Raw genomic sequence first — 16,994 nt, forward strand, 5'->3', positions numbered from 1 at the left:
GGGCCCGGGCAGCCGGGAGAGGACCAGGCCGGCCCTGGACCAGGATGGGGTGTGACCGCCAGGCCCCTGCTGAGCGAGACAGCAAAGCACAGAGGGCACCTGGGGTCCTCCCCCCCCCCCGTCCCCCGACAGGGAGGGTGTGAGGGCTCACAGGGGCGTCTGCCCATCTGTGAGCCTGATGCAGGGAGGGTGCCAGCGCCTGGCGCCTGCTGACCTGCGGGGTGGCCGGCTGGGGCGGCGTGAAGGGCGGGGGCCGGGCAGGAGGTGGAGGGTCCCTGGGTGTCTGTTATAGAGACTGGGCCGTTGGGCCTGCGGAGGGGGGAGTTCCCTTACACCCTGCGAGGTTGTGTGGCCGGGCGGGCGGGCGAGCGGGAGGAAAGCACATTTTAAAAGATTGGGCAGCCGGGCCCCAGTGCAGGGATGAGGCCTCGCAGGGAGGGAGGGACGCCAGGGGCCATCTGAGCTCAGAGGGGGCAGGGCCTGGCCTGGGAGGAGGGCGGGTCACGGGGCAGGATCAGCGGAGGTCAGCGTGCAGGCAGGTCTTTCCCTGACAAGGGGTCTCAGCCCAGGTCTCCTGGCTCAGGCCCCTGGCAAGTTCTTCCAGGCCCTTGAGGGAGAGGCCGCGGTTCCTCCTGTCCACTCAGGGGTGACGCCTCAGCCCAAACCATCCCCGCGCCGGTCTCGGGGTAGCGGGTTCTGCGCCTCCCCCGCACCAGCGCCCGGTCCGCACCCCCAAATCAACAAGAAGCATCGGGCCAGGGAGCGTCCCCCAAGTCTATGACAGCGGACACCCTCCCGGGGCCGGAAGGGCAGCTGCTGGAACAACAGGGACCGGAGGAGGAGAGCTGAGCCCCGGCTCCCGGGATGTGGCTCCGTGGAGGGCCGCTCAGGAGGGGGAAGGGGAGCCCACGCGATGTGCCTGCAGGGAGAGCCCAGCGCCTGCAGAGCTGGGGACACGAGCCCTGGAGGCTCACTGTTCACATCAGAGTTTGGACCCAGGGACAGGGGAGGCCAGCACGCAGCCCTGTGGGTGGGGTGGCCCCAGGGGCCGCATGAAGTCGTGGTTTCCCCTTCGATACAGAACATGGACAGAAACACACACGTGTTCACTCACGTACATGTATTGCCCGTCTCCCCCTGCGGGGGGCGGGGGGCCTGGATGCTCGGCCCTGAGACCTCCCTCCAGTGAAGACCCAGGGCCCTGGACAGGACTGGGTCCCGCTAAGTGGAAATGCTGGACGGGCCTGGAGTGTCCTGTGGCCCCAAAGGAGGGAGTGGCCATCAGACAGAGGAGCCCAGAGGAGGCTGCAGAGGGACCCAGCGCCCACCCGGGAGCCCTGGCACCTGCGTCTGCAGCTGCATGAGCAGCGCAGTGAGAGTCCTGGGCTGTTGGCCAACGAGTAGAATGAAGGGCCTCCCGGGTCTCAAAGTCCCCGCTTAGACCCGGACGTGGAGCGAAGGGACAGCTGTCCTCGCCGTGGGACTGTGGCCGGAAAATCAGGACAGAGGGACACGGAAAGGCACCGTCAGGCGAACCTCCCAAAAATAATCTTCGAAGAAGAGCCACCCATGGGCTGAAGTGCAGGTCAAAGTTCAGGAGACGCCTGCTTTGCATAGTCTTGCAGTATCAGCACAATATGTTAATGGGGTGCCAAGAAAGCAGCGATTTTATTTTATTCGTTTACTAGATGCCCGATCCATGAAGATTCGTGGAAGAATGGGCCTTCCTTCCCCTGGTTGCAGGCACCGCCTTCGCTCCGGCCAGAGCCGCCTTTCCGATGCTCAGAGGCCCTGAACTGCTGGGGCTGTGTGGGGACACCTGCATCCTGCCCCGCCCCCAGCCACTCAGTGCCTGCACATGCAAAATAACCCTCCATCTTTGCTGGGTTAATTTGCATACTCACTCCTGATTGGCTGATGGGTGTGGCAAAGGTATGGTCAATTTGCATCTTCCTCTTTTATTAGTGAAGATTAAAATATATTTTCATTGATTTCAGAGAGGAAGGGAAAGGGAGAGAGAAATAGAAACATCAATGATGAGAGAGAATCATTGGTCAGCTGCCTCCTGTACACCCGCTCCTAGGGATGGCGCCCACAACCGGGGCCTGTGCCTGGACCGGGAATCCAACCGTGACCTCCTGGTTCATAGGTTGACACTCGACCACGGAGCCACTCCGGTTGGGCATAGGGTCTTGCATCAAGGTCAAGCCCTGGTCTGGGTCCCGGTGCCGTGGGGACAACGTCCACGGGAAAGCCTGGTGGGGGCCCGAGGCTCTCTGTCCGTCTCAAGTTTCTTCCTACGTCTCCCTTGGATGCAGACACAATGCCAGGCGCCTGGGAAGACAGACATAAGGTGGACAGTGGCTGAGAGGACAGACTCCTCAGCCAACCCCTGCTCTGCTGCTTTTCAGCCGTGTCTTCTATTATTTTTTAATATTTTTATTGATTTCAGGGAGGAAGAGGGGGGAGAGAGATAGAGAGACATCAGTGATGAGAGAGAATTACTGATCGGCTGCCTCCTGCACGCCCCCCCACAAACCCGGGCATGTACCCCGACTGGGAACTGAGCTGTGACCTCCTGGTTCACAGGCCGACGCTCAGCCACTGAGCCACGCCGGCCGGCGCCCATTTCCTGTTCTGAAATGCAGAGAAGCCCGCACGGCCCCGGTTGCGGGAAGGGTTAAGGACTGATCCATGTCAGCACCCAGCACAGTGCCTGGCCCGGACTTGGTGACGGGAGGGGCCGCCTCCATCCCTCTAATGACGCCCGGACTTAGAAGCAGCAGGGGGACCCCACGAGGGCAGAGGCCTGTGTTGCAAGATCAGCCCCAGCCGGGCAGGGGTCACCTGGGAGGTCAGCTGGGAGGTCACGGGAGGTCACGGGAGGTCACGGGGACAGCATGGGAGCGGAGAAGTGTGTCCTGGAACAGAAGGGAAGGACGCCGAGAGGAAGAAACGCTCGAAGAACCAAAGGAGCTGGACTTGCAGGAATGGACGTCGAAGACCGGTGCCCGCTGGGCAGAGCGGCGGGGTGACCAAGCTCGGACGGCTGCGGGGGATGGAGGAGCACCAAGGAAGACTTTCCCACTACATCCCCAGCCCGGGCCACTCCCACTCCTGCCGGTCCCTCGGCAGCTCCCATCAGAGGACCAGGTGAAGCTGAAAGCACTGGAAACTAATCCTAGAAGGTATCAGGCAGCCGAGTTGCGGCTGGGGTGTGAGATTGAGGCGCAGAGGGACGCGGGTGGCCAGGGTCTCTCCGGAAGCCTCAGCGCCCGCCCCACCCACACACCTGCAGGAGGAGGAACCGAAAAAGAAGAAAACAAGCCCAGGAAATGGTGGAGCCACCGCAGAGAAGAGGGGCCGATGCCTGGGCCCTGGGAGCCACCCGCCACCAGTCAAAGGGGGCAGAGCTGGGGGGGAGGCGGTGCAGCCACCGGGCCCGCAGGTTCTGTGTGAGCCGACCTGGGGGAGGGGGGGCACAAGCAGGAAGCCAAATAGCCGTGGAGCCCTGGCCGGTTTGGATCAATGGATGGAGCCTCGGCCTGTAGACTCAAGGGTCCCAGGTTCGATTCTGGTGAAGTACACGTGCCCAGGTTGCAGGCTCGATACCCAGTAGGGGGCGTGCAGGAGGCAGCGGATCAGTGATTCTCTCTCATCACTGATGTTTCTCTCTCTCCCTCTCCCTTCCTCTCTGAAAGGAGTAATTTATAGGAAAGGAGAACCTGTCCACTCAGCACATCGTGTCAGCCCACAGCGCCCCGGGGACACGGAAGCACCCACAGCCTGAGGACGCACAGGCAGGTGACGCCACAGCCACAGCCACAGCGGAACCAGAGACGGTGGGACTGCGTCACCACGGCCGCCCGACAGCTCCCCAGCTGGAGCAGATGCTCTTCGCGATGAAGGGAAATGCCATGTTCCCGGGAGAGGAGAGGGAGGGCCCAGGGCACCGCCAGCCCCCTGCAGGGGGTGCGGAGGGCACCTCACAGAGGAGGGGGTGCAGAGGGCAGCCTCACAGAGGAGGGGGTGCGGAGGGCGCCTCACAGAGGAGGGGGTGCGGAGGGCGCCTCACAGAGGAGGGGGTGCGGAGGGCACCCTCACAGAGGAGGGGGTGCGGAGGGCACCTCACAGAGGAGGGGGTGCGGAGGGCACCCTCACAGAGAAGGGGGTGCAGAGGGCACCCTCACAGTGATGGGGGTGCGGAGGGCGCCCTCACAGAGGAGGGGGTGTGGAGGGCACCCTCACAGAGAAGGGGGTGTGGAGGGCGCCCTCACAGAGAAGGGGGTGTGGAGGGCGCCCTCACAGAGAAGGGGGTGTGGAGGCTGCCCTCACAGAGGAGGGGGTGCGGAGGGCACCCTTACAGAGGAGGGGGTGAGGGGTGGGGAGCCGGGGTGCAGGTGCTCACGGACACAACTATCAGCTACACCCCCAACGACGATGATGAAGTCTCCGTGTGTGAGACGATGGAAAGGGCCCGGCTCGGCCACCAGGCGCAGCTGGGAGGCGGTCGGTGGGACCTCGGGCCCAGGCCTGTGTCCTCTCTGGGCGGGGAAAGCGCCCGTGGTCTCCGCTGAGATCCCCGGAAAGTGGGGACGGGCACTGAGAAATGGGCAAAGGACCGAACAGACGCTTCTCCGACAAGGACGGACAGAGGGCCGGAGGCGGGTGAAAAACGCCCAAAGTCCCTGACGCTCAGAGATGCAAATGGAAAGGACAGTGAGGTGTCCCCTCACCTGTCAGAACGGCCACCATCAACAAACCAACAAACGGCAAGTGCTGGCGAGGATGCGGAGGAAAGGGACCCTCGTGCGCTGCTGGTGGGAGTGCAGGCTGGGGCCGTGTAGCCGGTCAGGCGGAATGAAGTTAACCAGAAGAGGACGCTCTGCCAGGAGAAGGCGGGGGCCTGCAAGCGGCCGCGGCAGAACAAAGCCTTGCACGCAAGACTTATTGTTCCGAGGCAGAACTTTCCTTGACGTGATAAACAGTCCACGAGGGAGGGCATGGAGAGTTCAGGGAGGGTGCACCGCTGCAGGTGGAAAGGGTCTTTGTATAACATAGGAAATTAATAGTTTAATGTATAACTTAGCTCAGATGATCTCATAGGCATGCCTGTTAATCACTGTCACTTGCTGTACTCCACTGTTATGTGCTGTACTCCCTAAATGAAAGCCATGAGGGCTTTGGGGGCTTGGCTTCACGCCTGAGCGAGCGGTAGCCCTCTGCTTCTCTAAACTCAATCCTGCACGCCGAGATCACCTCAGCGTCACCGCTCACAAAGAACATCAACAGGCAGCCACTGTGGAGAACAGTATGGAGTTTCCTCAAAAAGTTAAATATGGAGCTGCCATTGGCCCAGCAACCCTACTTCTAGGAATCTATCCCAAGAATCCAGAAACGCCAATCAGAAAGAATGTATGCACCCCTATGTTCACTGCTGCACAATTTACAACAGTGAAGATCTGGAAACGGCCCAAGTGCCCATCAGCAGATGAGCAGAGGTCCGGTGAGGTCGCCGACGCACAGTCCATGCACACGCAGCGGTGCTCCCGGCGCCAGGAGCGGCCACGGGGCAGGAGCGGGGCCTCCCCGTGTGAATGCCCGTCCCCAGCGCGGGCCTGAGGCGGAGCTGGAGTCGCTGGGACAGGGCGCCGGCTCCCACACTTGCTCTAATTGGCGCGGTGGGCGCCACCGCAGCCCTGGTCTCTGTGGGCCCCTCCGCTGCTGAGGCCGAGGAGCTGGGCCGCCGGCGTCCAGCCTCACGGACTCCGGAGCCCACAGCAGCGCTGGGTGGTGTGCGCCCTGAGGGTGCGGGCCGCACTGAGGCACCCATATGGGGAGACACCTGCACACCTGTGGGGAGCCGATATAGGGTTAAGCCTTGGACTGACCCGTGGGCAAAGTCACAAACAAGTCCCAGCTTAGAGGGCACAGTCCTCTTAGCATATTTAGGCTGGACCTTAGGACGCTCCCTAGATCTTACCTGGGAAGCTATTGGGCTGAGGGAAGTGCAACAAGAACAAAAACAAGTGAAACTCACAAGAACAGTGTAACGTAACCACTACCTTGTTTACCTCTGACTATAAAATAAAGGCTCAGCTTGCCTCAGGATCTTTCTCTGTGGCCTCAGCCAGGCACAGGAAGATCCACGGAGACTAAACAGAGCTAGAGATTTCTGAACGCTGTCTCGGTGTAAAGCATTCTTCGCCGACTCCGTCCACACCTTTGGGAACCCCTGGACCACTGGGGCAGGACCCCGGCACACACCTGCCAGCCTGGCTGTGCCCGGGGACAGCGAGCATGCGGGGGGTAGAGGGTGGTCCAGGGCCGGGCGGGGCGCCTCTGGCAATGGCCATTGTGGACAGCAACTGGCCTGGGCCTCCCGGTGGAAGACACACTGGGACCCAGTACTCATCCCCCAGAAACACAGGCGCCCCCCTGGTCCCCACTGGACACCCCCTTCTGGGAGGCTCCCCCTTTCTGTCCAGGGTGAGTGCTGGCGGCCCAGGGGCCACGGGAAACAGGAGCAAGACAGAAGCCGGCAGGACTCATGTCCATGACCCATTTCATCAGCAGCAATAGATCTGAAATAATATCTCATAATCAAGAATGATACATGGGACGTTTTAAATCTTAAAAAATTATTTTTCTAACCGAGCCTTCAAAACCCGACACCACTTCTCCACGGGAACGCGCCACAGTCCAGGGCGCAGTGGCCAGCGCGTCCCCACAGAGCACGGCCAGCCTGGAGGCTGAGCGGAGTGGGAGGCGGCAGGGAGGACCCCGGGCTGGCAGCCAGGGTGCAGGGCCGCTGCCTGTGGCCCCAAAAGGCAGGGGAGGCGCCCTGCCTGTGCTCCTGCAGGTGGTGGGGGCAGGGCAGGGGCAGGGTCCCATCAGCGGCGATCACAGGGCTGTCATGGCAGCCGGGTCTCAGGACCCGCTTCAGCCCAGGTGTTGCCTCCCTCTGGCGGATGCCCACACATGCCACGGGGTGCGCTGAGGCTGGAGGACAAAGGGTCCCTGTTCCAGTTATCTATGGAACGTATGCACAGGTGACCCAGAGCGCCTCATTTGGATATACCAATACAGACGTCAAGGGGAACTTACTATTAATTAATATGGCCGAGCTTAACCAAAAACTAAGGAGAGAGAGAGAGACACAGGAGATAAACAATGCAAGAAATCACACAGGTTTCTTTACCAGAGAGCTGATGGGTTTCAGGCCTTGGCAGGCCACCCGGAGACACTCGCTGACGGAGGAGACACACGGAGGTCGTCAAAATACGCCGCGGCAAGGAGCTCGGTCTCTTGACTCAAAGAGAGGCCTCTAGCAGTTTGGGCTCAAGCAGAGCAAGAATGGCAGTTTCGCAGTTTGGCAGTTCCAAGGGGCGAGGAGAGCGTCCTGTCTGTGGAGGGCAGACAAGCGTCTGAACCGCAGCAGATTTGCTCTCCTTAAATCCTTGAAGCTGGGCGTCTTCAGTGTCTCCTATCGGGTGCCATACACGGGTGCCACCCTGTCATCTAGGTATACACTCAGGCGGGAAAGTTGTGTACGTGTTCAAAGCTTATCAATCATACACACATCTTATTTTTGGAGTTGTTTACAAGTTTGGTCTGAGAATAAAATGGGGTCTATTATGCTAACTTATGCTAATACAAAACGGAGTCTGCTTTATGCTAACTAAACTTATTACTGTAACAGGCTTCTCCAGTGTCTCATGTCAGTGTGCCCCGGTGGCCTTCTGGGCTTATCAGGATACTCACGCAGGGGGTTACTATCAGGGATGCACACACAGGGAGTTGTTGGTCAGGAGTTACAAGTTATTTGTCAGGAGTTAGCTTGCAGGGCGCTACAAGTTACTTATCAGGGTCTCACACACACAAGTTTCACTTCTAAGTTTAAAATTCACTCTAATAAAGAAATGAAATTTGATTATACTATCTTATACTCACTAAACTTATTACTGTAACAGTTCCAGGAAGGCCCGGCCAGCAGGGCATGGCCCAGCGAGGCCTAGCAGCCCACCCTGCCCCTCCGGCGTTTGGCCCTGGTGTGAAATTGATACCGAATTTTTGGACTGGAACCCGGATCCTTTATCTGCTGGAATCAAAGAATGAATCCACGGACAGAAAGTGGTCTAGCAAAAGTGAAGATTTATTGACAGACTCCCAAGTAAGGAGGGGTAAGGGTCCCACAGAATGAACTTCCGAGTAGTGTGGACGAAAGGGGCCACATGCTGACCTGACAAGCTCAGGGGAGGCCTGCGTGGCCGTCTTGCAAACTCGGAGACCTAAAGTCACCACAAAGGAGGGTCTGAAATTAAACTTTAACTAAAAGCAGTGATGTCGGGTAGTTACGTCCTAGGCTGGTATCTTCACTGACAAGATCAACCTTTACCTTCACTGAGCCTGTCTGTCTTTTTGCATCTATGATAACATACCCTTGTAATGTCTGGGTAACTTGTGACTTCCCTTTATCTGGAGCCCCTGGGGCACAACCAAATGCTCTGGGCGCCAGGACAGAGACCACCAATTCCGTCATTATCATGTTAATTGATCCTGCACCCACCTAAGCATGTGTCCATCATTTTACTTTTTATCCAATCCCAGGGGTTTCCCCGCTTTGCTTTATCCCTCCCCCTTAATCTATCGCCAATGAATTTCATGTAACCCACCTACATCCCTCCTTTGATCACAATGTATAAATACAGATGTAACCCCGCCACTCTCTGGAGCATTACCTCAATTTGTTGAGGTTCTGCTTCCCGGCATATGTGGACAATTTGACTCCGATAAACTCACAAAAATTCTTCACAGTTTCAATGGTTTTTTACGTTAACAGTAGGGAGGGGGGAACGGGTCCCACGAAGTCCCTTTTCTCTATGGTTTGTAAAGGCTGCAGTTCCTGTGCCCTCATATCCCCCCTGATCAATCCACATTCCCCTTCTATACGTGAGGTTCTCCCTCCTCCTTCCCTCTAGGCTCCCTTCCTTCTTCATTTTGTAAACATAGACCTCTCCTGGCCACTTCCAGTGTCCTTGTCCCATGCAAATGCCCCTACTGCTGCTTCTTTGTCTTATGGAGATGTCCCTGCACCTGCTTCCTGGGGTTAGGGAAGTGTGCCTTCTCCCAGTCTGCAGCCCCGCACTTTTCCGTGGACCCCAATTCTAAAAAACCCTAAGCCTGCCTCTGTTCCTGTTGTAACTACCCCACGAATCACAGAAGGACGCCTCAAGAAGTCGAATTAAAGAGTCACATGTATTGCAATCCGGGACTATGAGGGGCCATTCCCCAAATCTCATAGTAAGATGGTCGCAACTCCAGATTTATATACGCAAAAATCACAAAGGTATTGATTGCATCTCAGGGTTTGGAATGAGGAACCTGGTTCGCAAAAAAAGCAGTTTACAGAAGCAGAAATTAAGCATGTTAAGGACAGTTTTGGGTCTCCGGATCACTGAGTTGACAGAAACGCATCATCTGGGACCGCTGGGTTGGCAGGAACACGTTATCTAGAGCCCTGGGGTCTCGAACCACTGAGTTGGCGGAAACACAGTATCTGGAACCCCCGGGTCTTGGGATAATTGTGCTGTCCTGGGTCCCAGGTACAGAGGAATGTGCCCTCTAAAACCAGTAAGATAACAATCAATGGGGTAGTCATTCAATCGAATGGGATGATTTATACAATTCAGAAAATCAAAGGAACTTTTCTATTGTTAAGCCAAACAACAGGGTTAGAGTTAAACTACAGTTTCAATCTGAAATGATTGCTACCATACTTCATTCCCCCCAAATGCCTGCTCCAAAATGCTGCCCTGCGCCCCAATCCTCCCTCTCCCACCCCAGCCGCCTCCTCCAGCCTCCAGCACCCATGTCCTTGTTCACCGCCCGCCCCCCCCCCCCCCAGAGAGGACCTGCAGGGCCCCCTGAGACAGGCAACAGGGCCTGCTGGGTCCAGGCCCAACCAGGAGGCACCACCCCACCTGCAGCAGCGTGGGCTTCGGAGAAGAGGCCTGAGCCAGCCCCGGGTGGGCTGTGGGGCGGCCTCACTCTGGGGCTGGAGTGTGGGGTCCACGGGGCCACAGGCAGGGCCCTGCATGGGGGGTGAGACCGCGAGGGCTTGGGCCTGGGCTGGGGGGATGGGTGGCTGCCGCCTGGGAAAAGCCGCCAGAGCCCACCGAGTCCTCCAGGAGACCAGACCTGCATGAGTGACGCAGACAGGAAACTGGCACGTAGAGGACGATAAACCTCAGGATTTCCTCCCACCCGCTCCTAGCAAACCATGAAGAGTGTCCCACCCACTGCTACCCAGCCAGACCATTCATTTTAAAAAGAGGAGGAAATAGAAACTTAAAGAATTAACAGCTCCCCAGGGAGGGAGGGAGGGAGGGAGGGTGGGAGGGAGGGGCCTGCCCAGTCCCAGCAGCTCCAGCCACAGGGATCAAGTCTCTGCCTCAGGAAGCATCCACCTGGTTCACCTGGGACCCACCTGCTCCCCAAACCAGAGATGATCAAGGAGCAACACGAGGTGTCCGTGCTGGGGGCTCCCCAGAACCCAGCGCCCGTGATGTCCACCGTGGTCCAGGTCCAGGCTGACACAGTGGTGCCCGACCACATCGTCTGGTCCCTGTTCAACACCCTCTTCTTCAACACCTGCTGCCTGGGCTTCGTGGCGTTCGCCTTCTCCGTGAAGGTAGGTGCGCGGAAGTGGGTGCCGGGGGGATTACATGGAAGGCGTGTGGGCGCCCCCACAGGTGTGCTGCCCAGATGACCCTTGGAACTGAAGAGCCCATATGTCTGTGTGTGTGTGCGCGCGTGCGTGCACGTGCGTGCAGGTCACGCTGAGGCTGCTTGGGGATGGCAGGGTAGACCTTTGTCCCCTGGACTCCAAGGAATATCCTGTTGATCAGCCAGAAATTACACTCCTCTGACTGGCCATGTGGCTTCAGGGCTCTGGCTAGAGAACAAAAGTTCTCAGGAAACCCTGAGCCCTGGATGGGGAGAGGCCAGCAAAGGGGCCAGGGCAGGGGGAGAGGAGCCCTGAGGCCCTGGAGAGGCTGAGAGGCTGGGAGGGAGGCCCCCCTGGCCTGTCCTGCTCAGGCTCCAGGGAACAGGGAGGGGGTCGCTGGCCTGGCTGAGGGCAGGTGGAGGCTGGTCTGGGCAGGGAGCAGCCAGGGCCGGGCCTGAGTCACAGCACCCGGCTGTCCCCAGGGCCCCTCCAGACCCCTCACCATCTCTTCTCCCCCAGTCTAGGGACCGGAAGATGGTGGGAGACGTGATTGGGGCCCGGAGCTATGCATCCACCGCCAAGTGCCTGAACATCTGGGGCGTGGTCCTTGGCATCTTTATGACCATCGGACTCATTGTTCTCCTGGTCTTTGTGCTACCAGCAGTCGTGATGCATAACACAGGCTTGTAGTCGCCACCATGGCAGGTGGCCGAGTCCTCCCCACCCCCTGCTGGCCCTCCCGGGCGCCCACCCCTTTCCCCTGCACCTGTGCACACACCTGTCTGCAGCTGAGCTCAATAAAGTGCACCTGTGCGTGACAATGCTGGCCTTTCCTGGGCAGGGGCACTGCCCGCCCCGCCTGCCCCTGTATAGCCCCCCTTGCTGCTCTGAGGGGTCCTGGCACTTTCTCAGATGGTCCTGGTTTCTGGCCTCCTGCTGGGAGCAGCAGCTGCACCGGGGGCTTAGGAGGGGGGTCCCTCCTTCCCAGTGTCTGACCCTGACCCAAGGGGCACTGGGCCAGCTCACCTTTGGCCTGAGGAAAGCCTGGCTGACTCTGCGCGGCTGGGAGCAGCGGTGCTGGGTGAGGGCGGCCGGCGGGTCCTCTGGAGGCCACGGTGTCTGCACGTGGGGTGCAGGGGTGCAGCCCAGGCCCCCGGCCCCTCCTGGGCGGCCCTCCAGCCCACCAGCTCTGTCCTGGCTCCTCTGCAGGGGGCAGGGTTAGGGGCAGCCAGTGTCCTGGGAGGGACAGAGGGCTCAGCCCCGATGGACAGAAACCCTGAGAGGAAGGACCGATCCTCCCACTGATACCGAATTTTTGGACTGGAACCTGGATCCTTTGTCCACTGGAATCGAAGAATGAATCCATGGACAGAAAGTGGTCTAGCAAAGATGACGATTTATTGACAGACTCCCACGTAAGGAGGGGTAAGGGTCCCACAGAATGAACTTCCGAGTAGGGAGGGGGGAACGGGTCCCACGGAGTCCCTGTTCTCTGTGGTTTATAAAGGCTGCAGCTCCTGTGCCCTCATATCCCCCCTGATCGATCCACATTCCCCTTCGACACGTGAGGTTCTCCCTCCTCCTTCCCTCTAGGCTCCCTTCCTTCTTCATTTTGTAAATATAGACCTCTCCTGGCCACTTCCAGTGTCCTTGTCCCATGCAAATGCCCCTGCTGCTGCTTCCTTGTCTTATGGAGATGTCCCTGCACCTGCTTCCTGGGGTTAGGGAAGTGTGCCTTCTCCCAGTCTGCAGCCCCACGCTTTTCCGTGGACCCCAATTCTAAAAAACCCTAAGCCTGCCTCTGTTCCTGTTGTAACTACCCCGCGAATCACAGAAGGACGCCTCAAGAAGTCGAATTAAAGAGTCACATTTATTGCAATCCGGGACTATGCGGGGCCATTCCCTAATCTCATAGTACCTATTTGGTCACAGTTCCAGGGTGATATAGGCACAAAAATCACAAAGGTATTGATTGCATCTCAGGGTTTGGAATGAGGAACCTGGTTCGCAAAAAAAGCAGTTTACAGAAGCAGAAATTAAGCATGTTAAGGACAGTTTTGGGTCTCCGGATCACTGAGTTGACAGAAACGCATCATCTGGGACCGCTGGGTTGGCAGGAACACGTTATCTAGAGCCCTGGGGTCTTCAGACCACCGAGTTGGCGGGATTTCATTATCTAGAGCCCTCGGGTCTCGAACCACTGAGTTGGCGGAAACACAGTATCTGGAACCCCCGGGTCTTGGGATAATTGTGCTGTCCTGGGTCCCAGGTACAGAGGAATGTGCCCTCTAAAACTGAAAGGGCGAGGGCTATGCCCTCCATCTTGCCTGTATCCTCCATGTTCCACGTGCGGCCTTCTTCCCGGAAGCCTGCTTGAGCCTGGCCAATCGGCAGGGCCCACAATCCCCTCGCTCCACCCCCCTATTAAAACCCGGTTTTTCCCAGGCGGGGGCACTCTGCTTCCAGTTGCTGGGCTGGCCTGAGGCGGAGTCGGGTTGGATAGCCCCCAATAAAAGGACCTTCTGCTTTTGCATAGAACTGGCTGGCTCCCAGTGTGGTCTTTGGGGATCTTGGAATCTGGGCATAACAAAACCAGTAAGATAACAATCAATGGGATAGTCATTCAATCGAATGGGATGATTTATACAATTCAGAAAATCAAAGGAACTTTTCTATTGTTAAGCCAAACAACAGGGTTAGAGTTAAACTACAGTTTCAATCTGAAATGATTGCTACCATACTTCATTCCCCCCAAATGCCTGCTCCAAAATGCTGCCCTGCGCCCCAGTCCTCCCTCTCCCACCCCAGCCGCCTCCTCCAGCCTCCAGCACCCATGTCCTTGTTCACCGCCCGCCCCCCCCCACCCCAGAGAGGACCTGCAGGGCCCCCTGAGACAGGCAACAGGGCCTGCTGGGTCCAGGCCCAACCAGGAGGCACCACCCCACCTGCAGCAGCGTGGGCTTCGGAGAAGAGGCCTGAGCCAGCCCAGGGTGGGCTGTGGGGCGGCCTCACTCTGGGGCTGGAGTGTGGGGTCCACGGGGCCACAGGCAGGACCCTGCATGGGGGGTGAGACCACAGGGGCTTGGGCCTGGGCTGGGGGGATGGGTGGCTGCCGCCTGGGAAAAGCCGCCAGAGCCCACCGAGTCCTCCAGGAGACCAGACCTGCATGAGTGACGCAGACAGGAAACTGGCACGTAGATGATGGTAAACCTCAGGATTTCCTCCCACCCGCTCCTAGCAAACCATGAAGAGTGTCCCACCCACTGCTACCCAGCCAGACCGTTTTAAAAAGAGGAGGAAATAGAAACTTAAAGAATTAACAGCTCCCCAGGGAGGGAGGGCGGGGCCTGCACCGGTCCCAGCAGCTGCAGCCACTCGGCTCAAGTCTCTGCCTCGGGAAGCATCCACCTTCTTCACCTGGGACCCACCTGCTCCCCAAACCAGAGATGATCAGGGAGCAACACGAGGTGTCTGTGCTGGGGGGTCCCCAGAACCCAGCGCCCGTGATGTCCACCGTGGTCCAGGTCCAGGCTGACACAGTGGTGCCCGACCACATCGTCTGGTCCCTGTTCAACACCCTCTTCTTCAACACCTGCTGCCTGGGCTTCGTGGCGTTCGCCTTCTCCGTGAAGGTGGGTGCGTGGAGGGGGGCAGGATTACATGGAAGGCGTGTGCGCCCCCACAGGTGTGCTGCCCAGAAAACCCTTCAGATTGAGGAGCCGGTGTGTGTGTGTGTGTGTGTGTGTGTGTGTATGTGTGTGTGCGCAGGTCACTCTGAGGCTGCTTGGGGACAGCAGGGTCAGCCTTTGTCCCCTGGACTCCAAGGAATATCCTGTTGATCAGCCAGAAATTACACTCCTCTGACTGGCCATGTGGCTTCAGGGCTCTGGCTAGAGAACAAAAGTTCTCAGAAAACCCTGAGCCCTGGATGGGGAGAGGCCAGCAGAGGGGCCAGGGCAGGGGGAGAGGAGCCCTGAGGCCCTGGAGAGGCTGAGAGGCTGGGAGGGAGCCCCCCTGGCCTATCCTGCTCAGGCTCCAGGGAACAGGGAGGGGGTCGCTGGCCTGGCTGAGGGTAGGTGGAGGCTGGTCTGGGCAGGGAGCAGCCAGAGCCCTGCCTGAGTCACAGCACCCGGCTGTCCCCAGGGCCCGTCCACAGCCCTCACCATCTCTTCTCCCCCAGTCTAGGGACCGGAAGATGGTGGGAGACATGATTGGGGCCCAGAGCCATGCGTCCACCGCCAAGTGCCTGAACATCTGGGCCGTGATCCTCGGCATCTTTATGACCATCGGACTCATTGTTCTCCTGGTCTTTGTACTCCCGGGAATCCTTCAGAACGTGATGCCTAACAGACACTTCTAGTCGCTGCCATGGCAGGTGGCCGAGTCCTCCCACCCCCTGCTGGCCCTCCCGGGCGCCCACCCCTTTCCCCTGCACCTGTGCACACACCTGTCTGCAGCTGAGCTCAATAAAGTGCACCTGTGCGTGACAATGCTGGCCTTTCCTGGGCAGGGGCACTGCCCGCCCCGCCTGCCCCTGTACAGCCCCCCTTGCTGCTCTGAGGGGTCCTGGCACTTTCTCAGATGGTCCTGGTTTCTGGTCTCCTGCTGGGAGCAGCGGCTGCACCGGGGGCCTAGGAGGGGGGTCCCTCCTTCCCAGTGTCTGACCCTGACCCAAGGGGCACTGGGCCAGCTCACCCTTGGCCCTGAGGAAAGCCTGGCTGACTCTGCGCGGCTGGGAGCAGCGGTGCTGGGTGAGGGCGACTGGCGGGTCCTCTGGAGGCCACGGTGTCTGCACGTGGGGTGCAGGGGTGCAGCCCAGGCCCCCGGCCCCTCCCGAGCGGCCCTCCAGCCCACCAGCTCTGTCCTGGCTCCTCTGCAGGGTGCAGGGTTAGGGGCAGTCAGTGTCCTGGGAGGGACAGAGGGCTCAGCCCTGGTGAATAGAAACCCTGAGAGGAAGGACCGATCCTCCCACTGATACCGAATTTTTGGACTGGAACCCGGATCCTTTGTCCGCTGGAATCGAAGAATTAATCCACGGACAGAAAGTGGTCTAGCAAAGATGACGATTTATTGACAGACTCCCACGTAAGGAGGGGTAAGGGTCCCACAGAATGAACTTCCGAGTAGGGAGGGGGGAACGGGTCCCACGGAGTCCCTGTTCTCTGTGGTTTATAAAGGCTGCAGTTCCTGTGCCCTCATATCCCCCCTGATCGATCCACATTCCCCTTCGACACGTGAGGTTCTCCCTCCTCCTTCCCTCTAGGCTCCCTTCCTTCTTCATTTTGTAAATATAGACCTCTCCTGGCCACTTCCAGTGTCCTTGTCCCATGCAAATGCCCCTGCTGCTGCTTCCTTGTCTTATGGAGATGTTGCTGCACCTGCTTCCTGGGGTTAGGGAAGTGTGCCTTCTCCCAGTCTGCACCCCCACGCTTTTCCATGGACCCCAATTCTAAGAAATTCCTAATCCTGCCTATGTTCCCCCCAAATGCCTTCTTCACCACCAAACGGTCTGGGCTTGCTGGCTGGAGCTGCCAGTGCCAGGAAGGCTTCCCCGGCCGATGGGCGCCCTGGGGCTCTGGGCCTGAGCCTTTGCCAGGGCCCGGGATGCACGTGGGGTGGAGCCGTCCTCACCGGGACCCCGATGCCCTGCACAGGCGCCTGGAGAGGCTGGAGAAGGCCCGGGGCTGGTGTCGGGGAGGTGACCCGCCTCCAGGAGCCTTGCCCTGGGGCCGAGGTGGGTCCTGCTGGCGCTGGTCTGTGGGCAGCAGCTGTCCCGCCCCCAGAGGGAGGGACAACCCCCACCCACAGCCCCTGTGACAGCCCCCGCTGCACCCGATCTTGGGCCTCGCAGGAGGGTGCCCCCGGCCTGGGGTCCCGCGTCAGAGCCGGAGGGGCTGAGGCCCAGGGAAGATGTGCTGTCCATAGCCTCGAGCTCTGCAGAAATTACACGGACGCAGAGCGGGCAGCTCCCGGTGCTACCGGCTGGGCTCGTGGGGACCCGGCCGTGAGCAGCACGGGGTCTGATCGCAGAACCGCCGCTCTGGCCGGAAGGTGGGGACCAGGCGCCCCCTCCGGTCATGGCGGGGTGGCTTGGAGGGTGGGTGCGGAGGGGACCTGGGCGGGGCTGGGAGTTTGATTGGCCCCAATAGTGGGGTAGGAGGCGGGGCCGGAAGCGCGCGTGACCCTAGTGGGCGGGACCGGATGTAAGCGGGGAGGAGCAGGCAGCAGCGAGGGTGAGCGTAGCGGGTAACGGCGACCGGCTGGT

General features: G+C 59.3%; 2 protein-coding genes across 2 annotated transcripts; both read left to right on the plus strand.

The window, feature by feature from the left end:
• The first annotated feature begins 10,412 nt into the window (after positions 1–10,412).
• Positions 10,413–11,550, plus strand: LOC139017750 (interferon-induced transmembrane protein 2-like). The gene is made up of 2 exons (XM_070426346.1): positions 10,413–10,693; positions 11,249–11,550. Exons 1-2 carry the CDS (start codon positions 10,508–10,510, stop codon positions 11,417–11,419), a joined length of 357 nt encoding a protein of 118 aa, XP_070282447.1. The 5' UTR covers positions 10,413–10,507; the 3' UTR covers positions 11,420–11,550.
• A 2,498-nt stretch (positions 11,551–14,048) lies between these two features.
• LOC139018568 (interferon-induced transmembrane protein 2-like) lies at positions 14,049–15,219 on the plus strand. Its single transcript, XM_070427126.1, has 2 exons — positions 14,049–14,361; positions 14,910–15,219. The coding sequence occupies exons 1-2, from the start codon at positions 14,176–14,178 to the stop codon at positions 15,087–15,089; spliced, it is 366 nt and encodes a 121-aa protein (XP_070283227.1). The 5' UTR covers positions 14,049–14,175; the 3' UTR covers positions 15,090–15,219.
• Positions 15,220–16,994: the final 1,775 nt, after the last annotated feature.

The sequence above is a fragment of the Myotis yumanensis genome, unplaced genomic scaffold (genome assembly GCF_028538775.1).
Source record: "Myotis yumanensis isolate MYYU_CA2020_CCGP unplaced genomic scaffold, mMyoYum1.0.hap1 SCAF_10, whole genome shotgun sequence".
Taxonomy (NCBI): domain Eukaryota; kingdom Metazoa; phylum Chordata; class Mammalia; order Chiroptera; family Vespertilionidae; genus Myotis; species Myotis yumanensis.

Coding starts and splice junctions, on each gene's coding strand:
- LOC139017750 (XM_070426346.1), top strand. CDS start 10,508: ATGATCAAGGAGCAACACGAGGTGTCCGTGCTGGGGGCTCCCCAGAAC. Junction 10,694..11,248: donor CGTTCGCCTTCTCCGTGAAG/GTAGGTGCGCGG, acceptor CTTCTCCCCCAG/TCTAGGGACCGGAAGATGGT.
- LOC139018568 (XM_070427126.1), top strand. CDS start 14,176: ATGATCAGGGAGCAACACGAGGTGTCTGTGCTGGGGGGTCCCCAGAAC. Junction 14,362..14,909: donor CGTTCGCCTTCTCCGTGAAG/GTGGGTGCGTGG, acceptor CTTCTCCCCCAG/TCTAGGGACCGGAAGATGGT.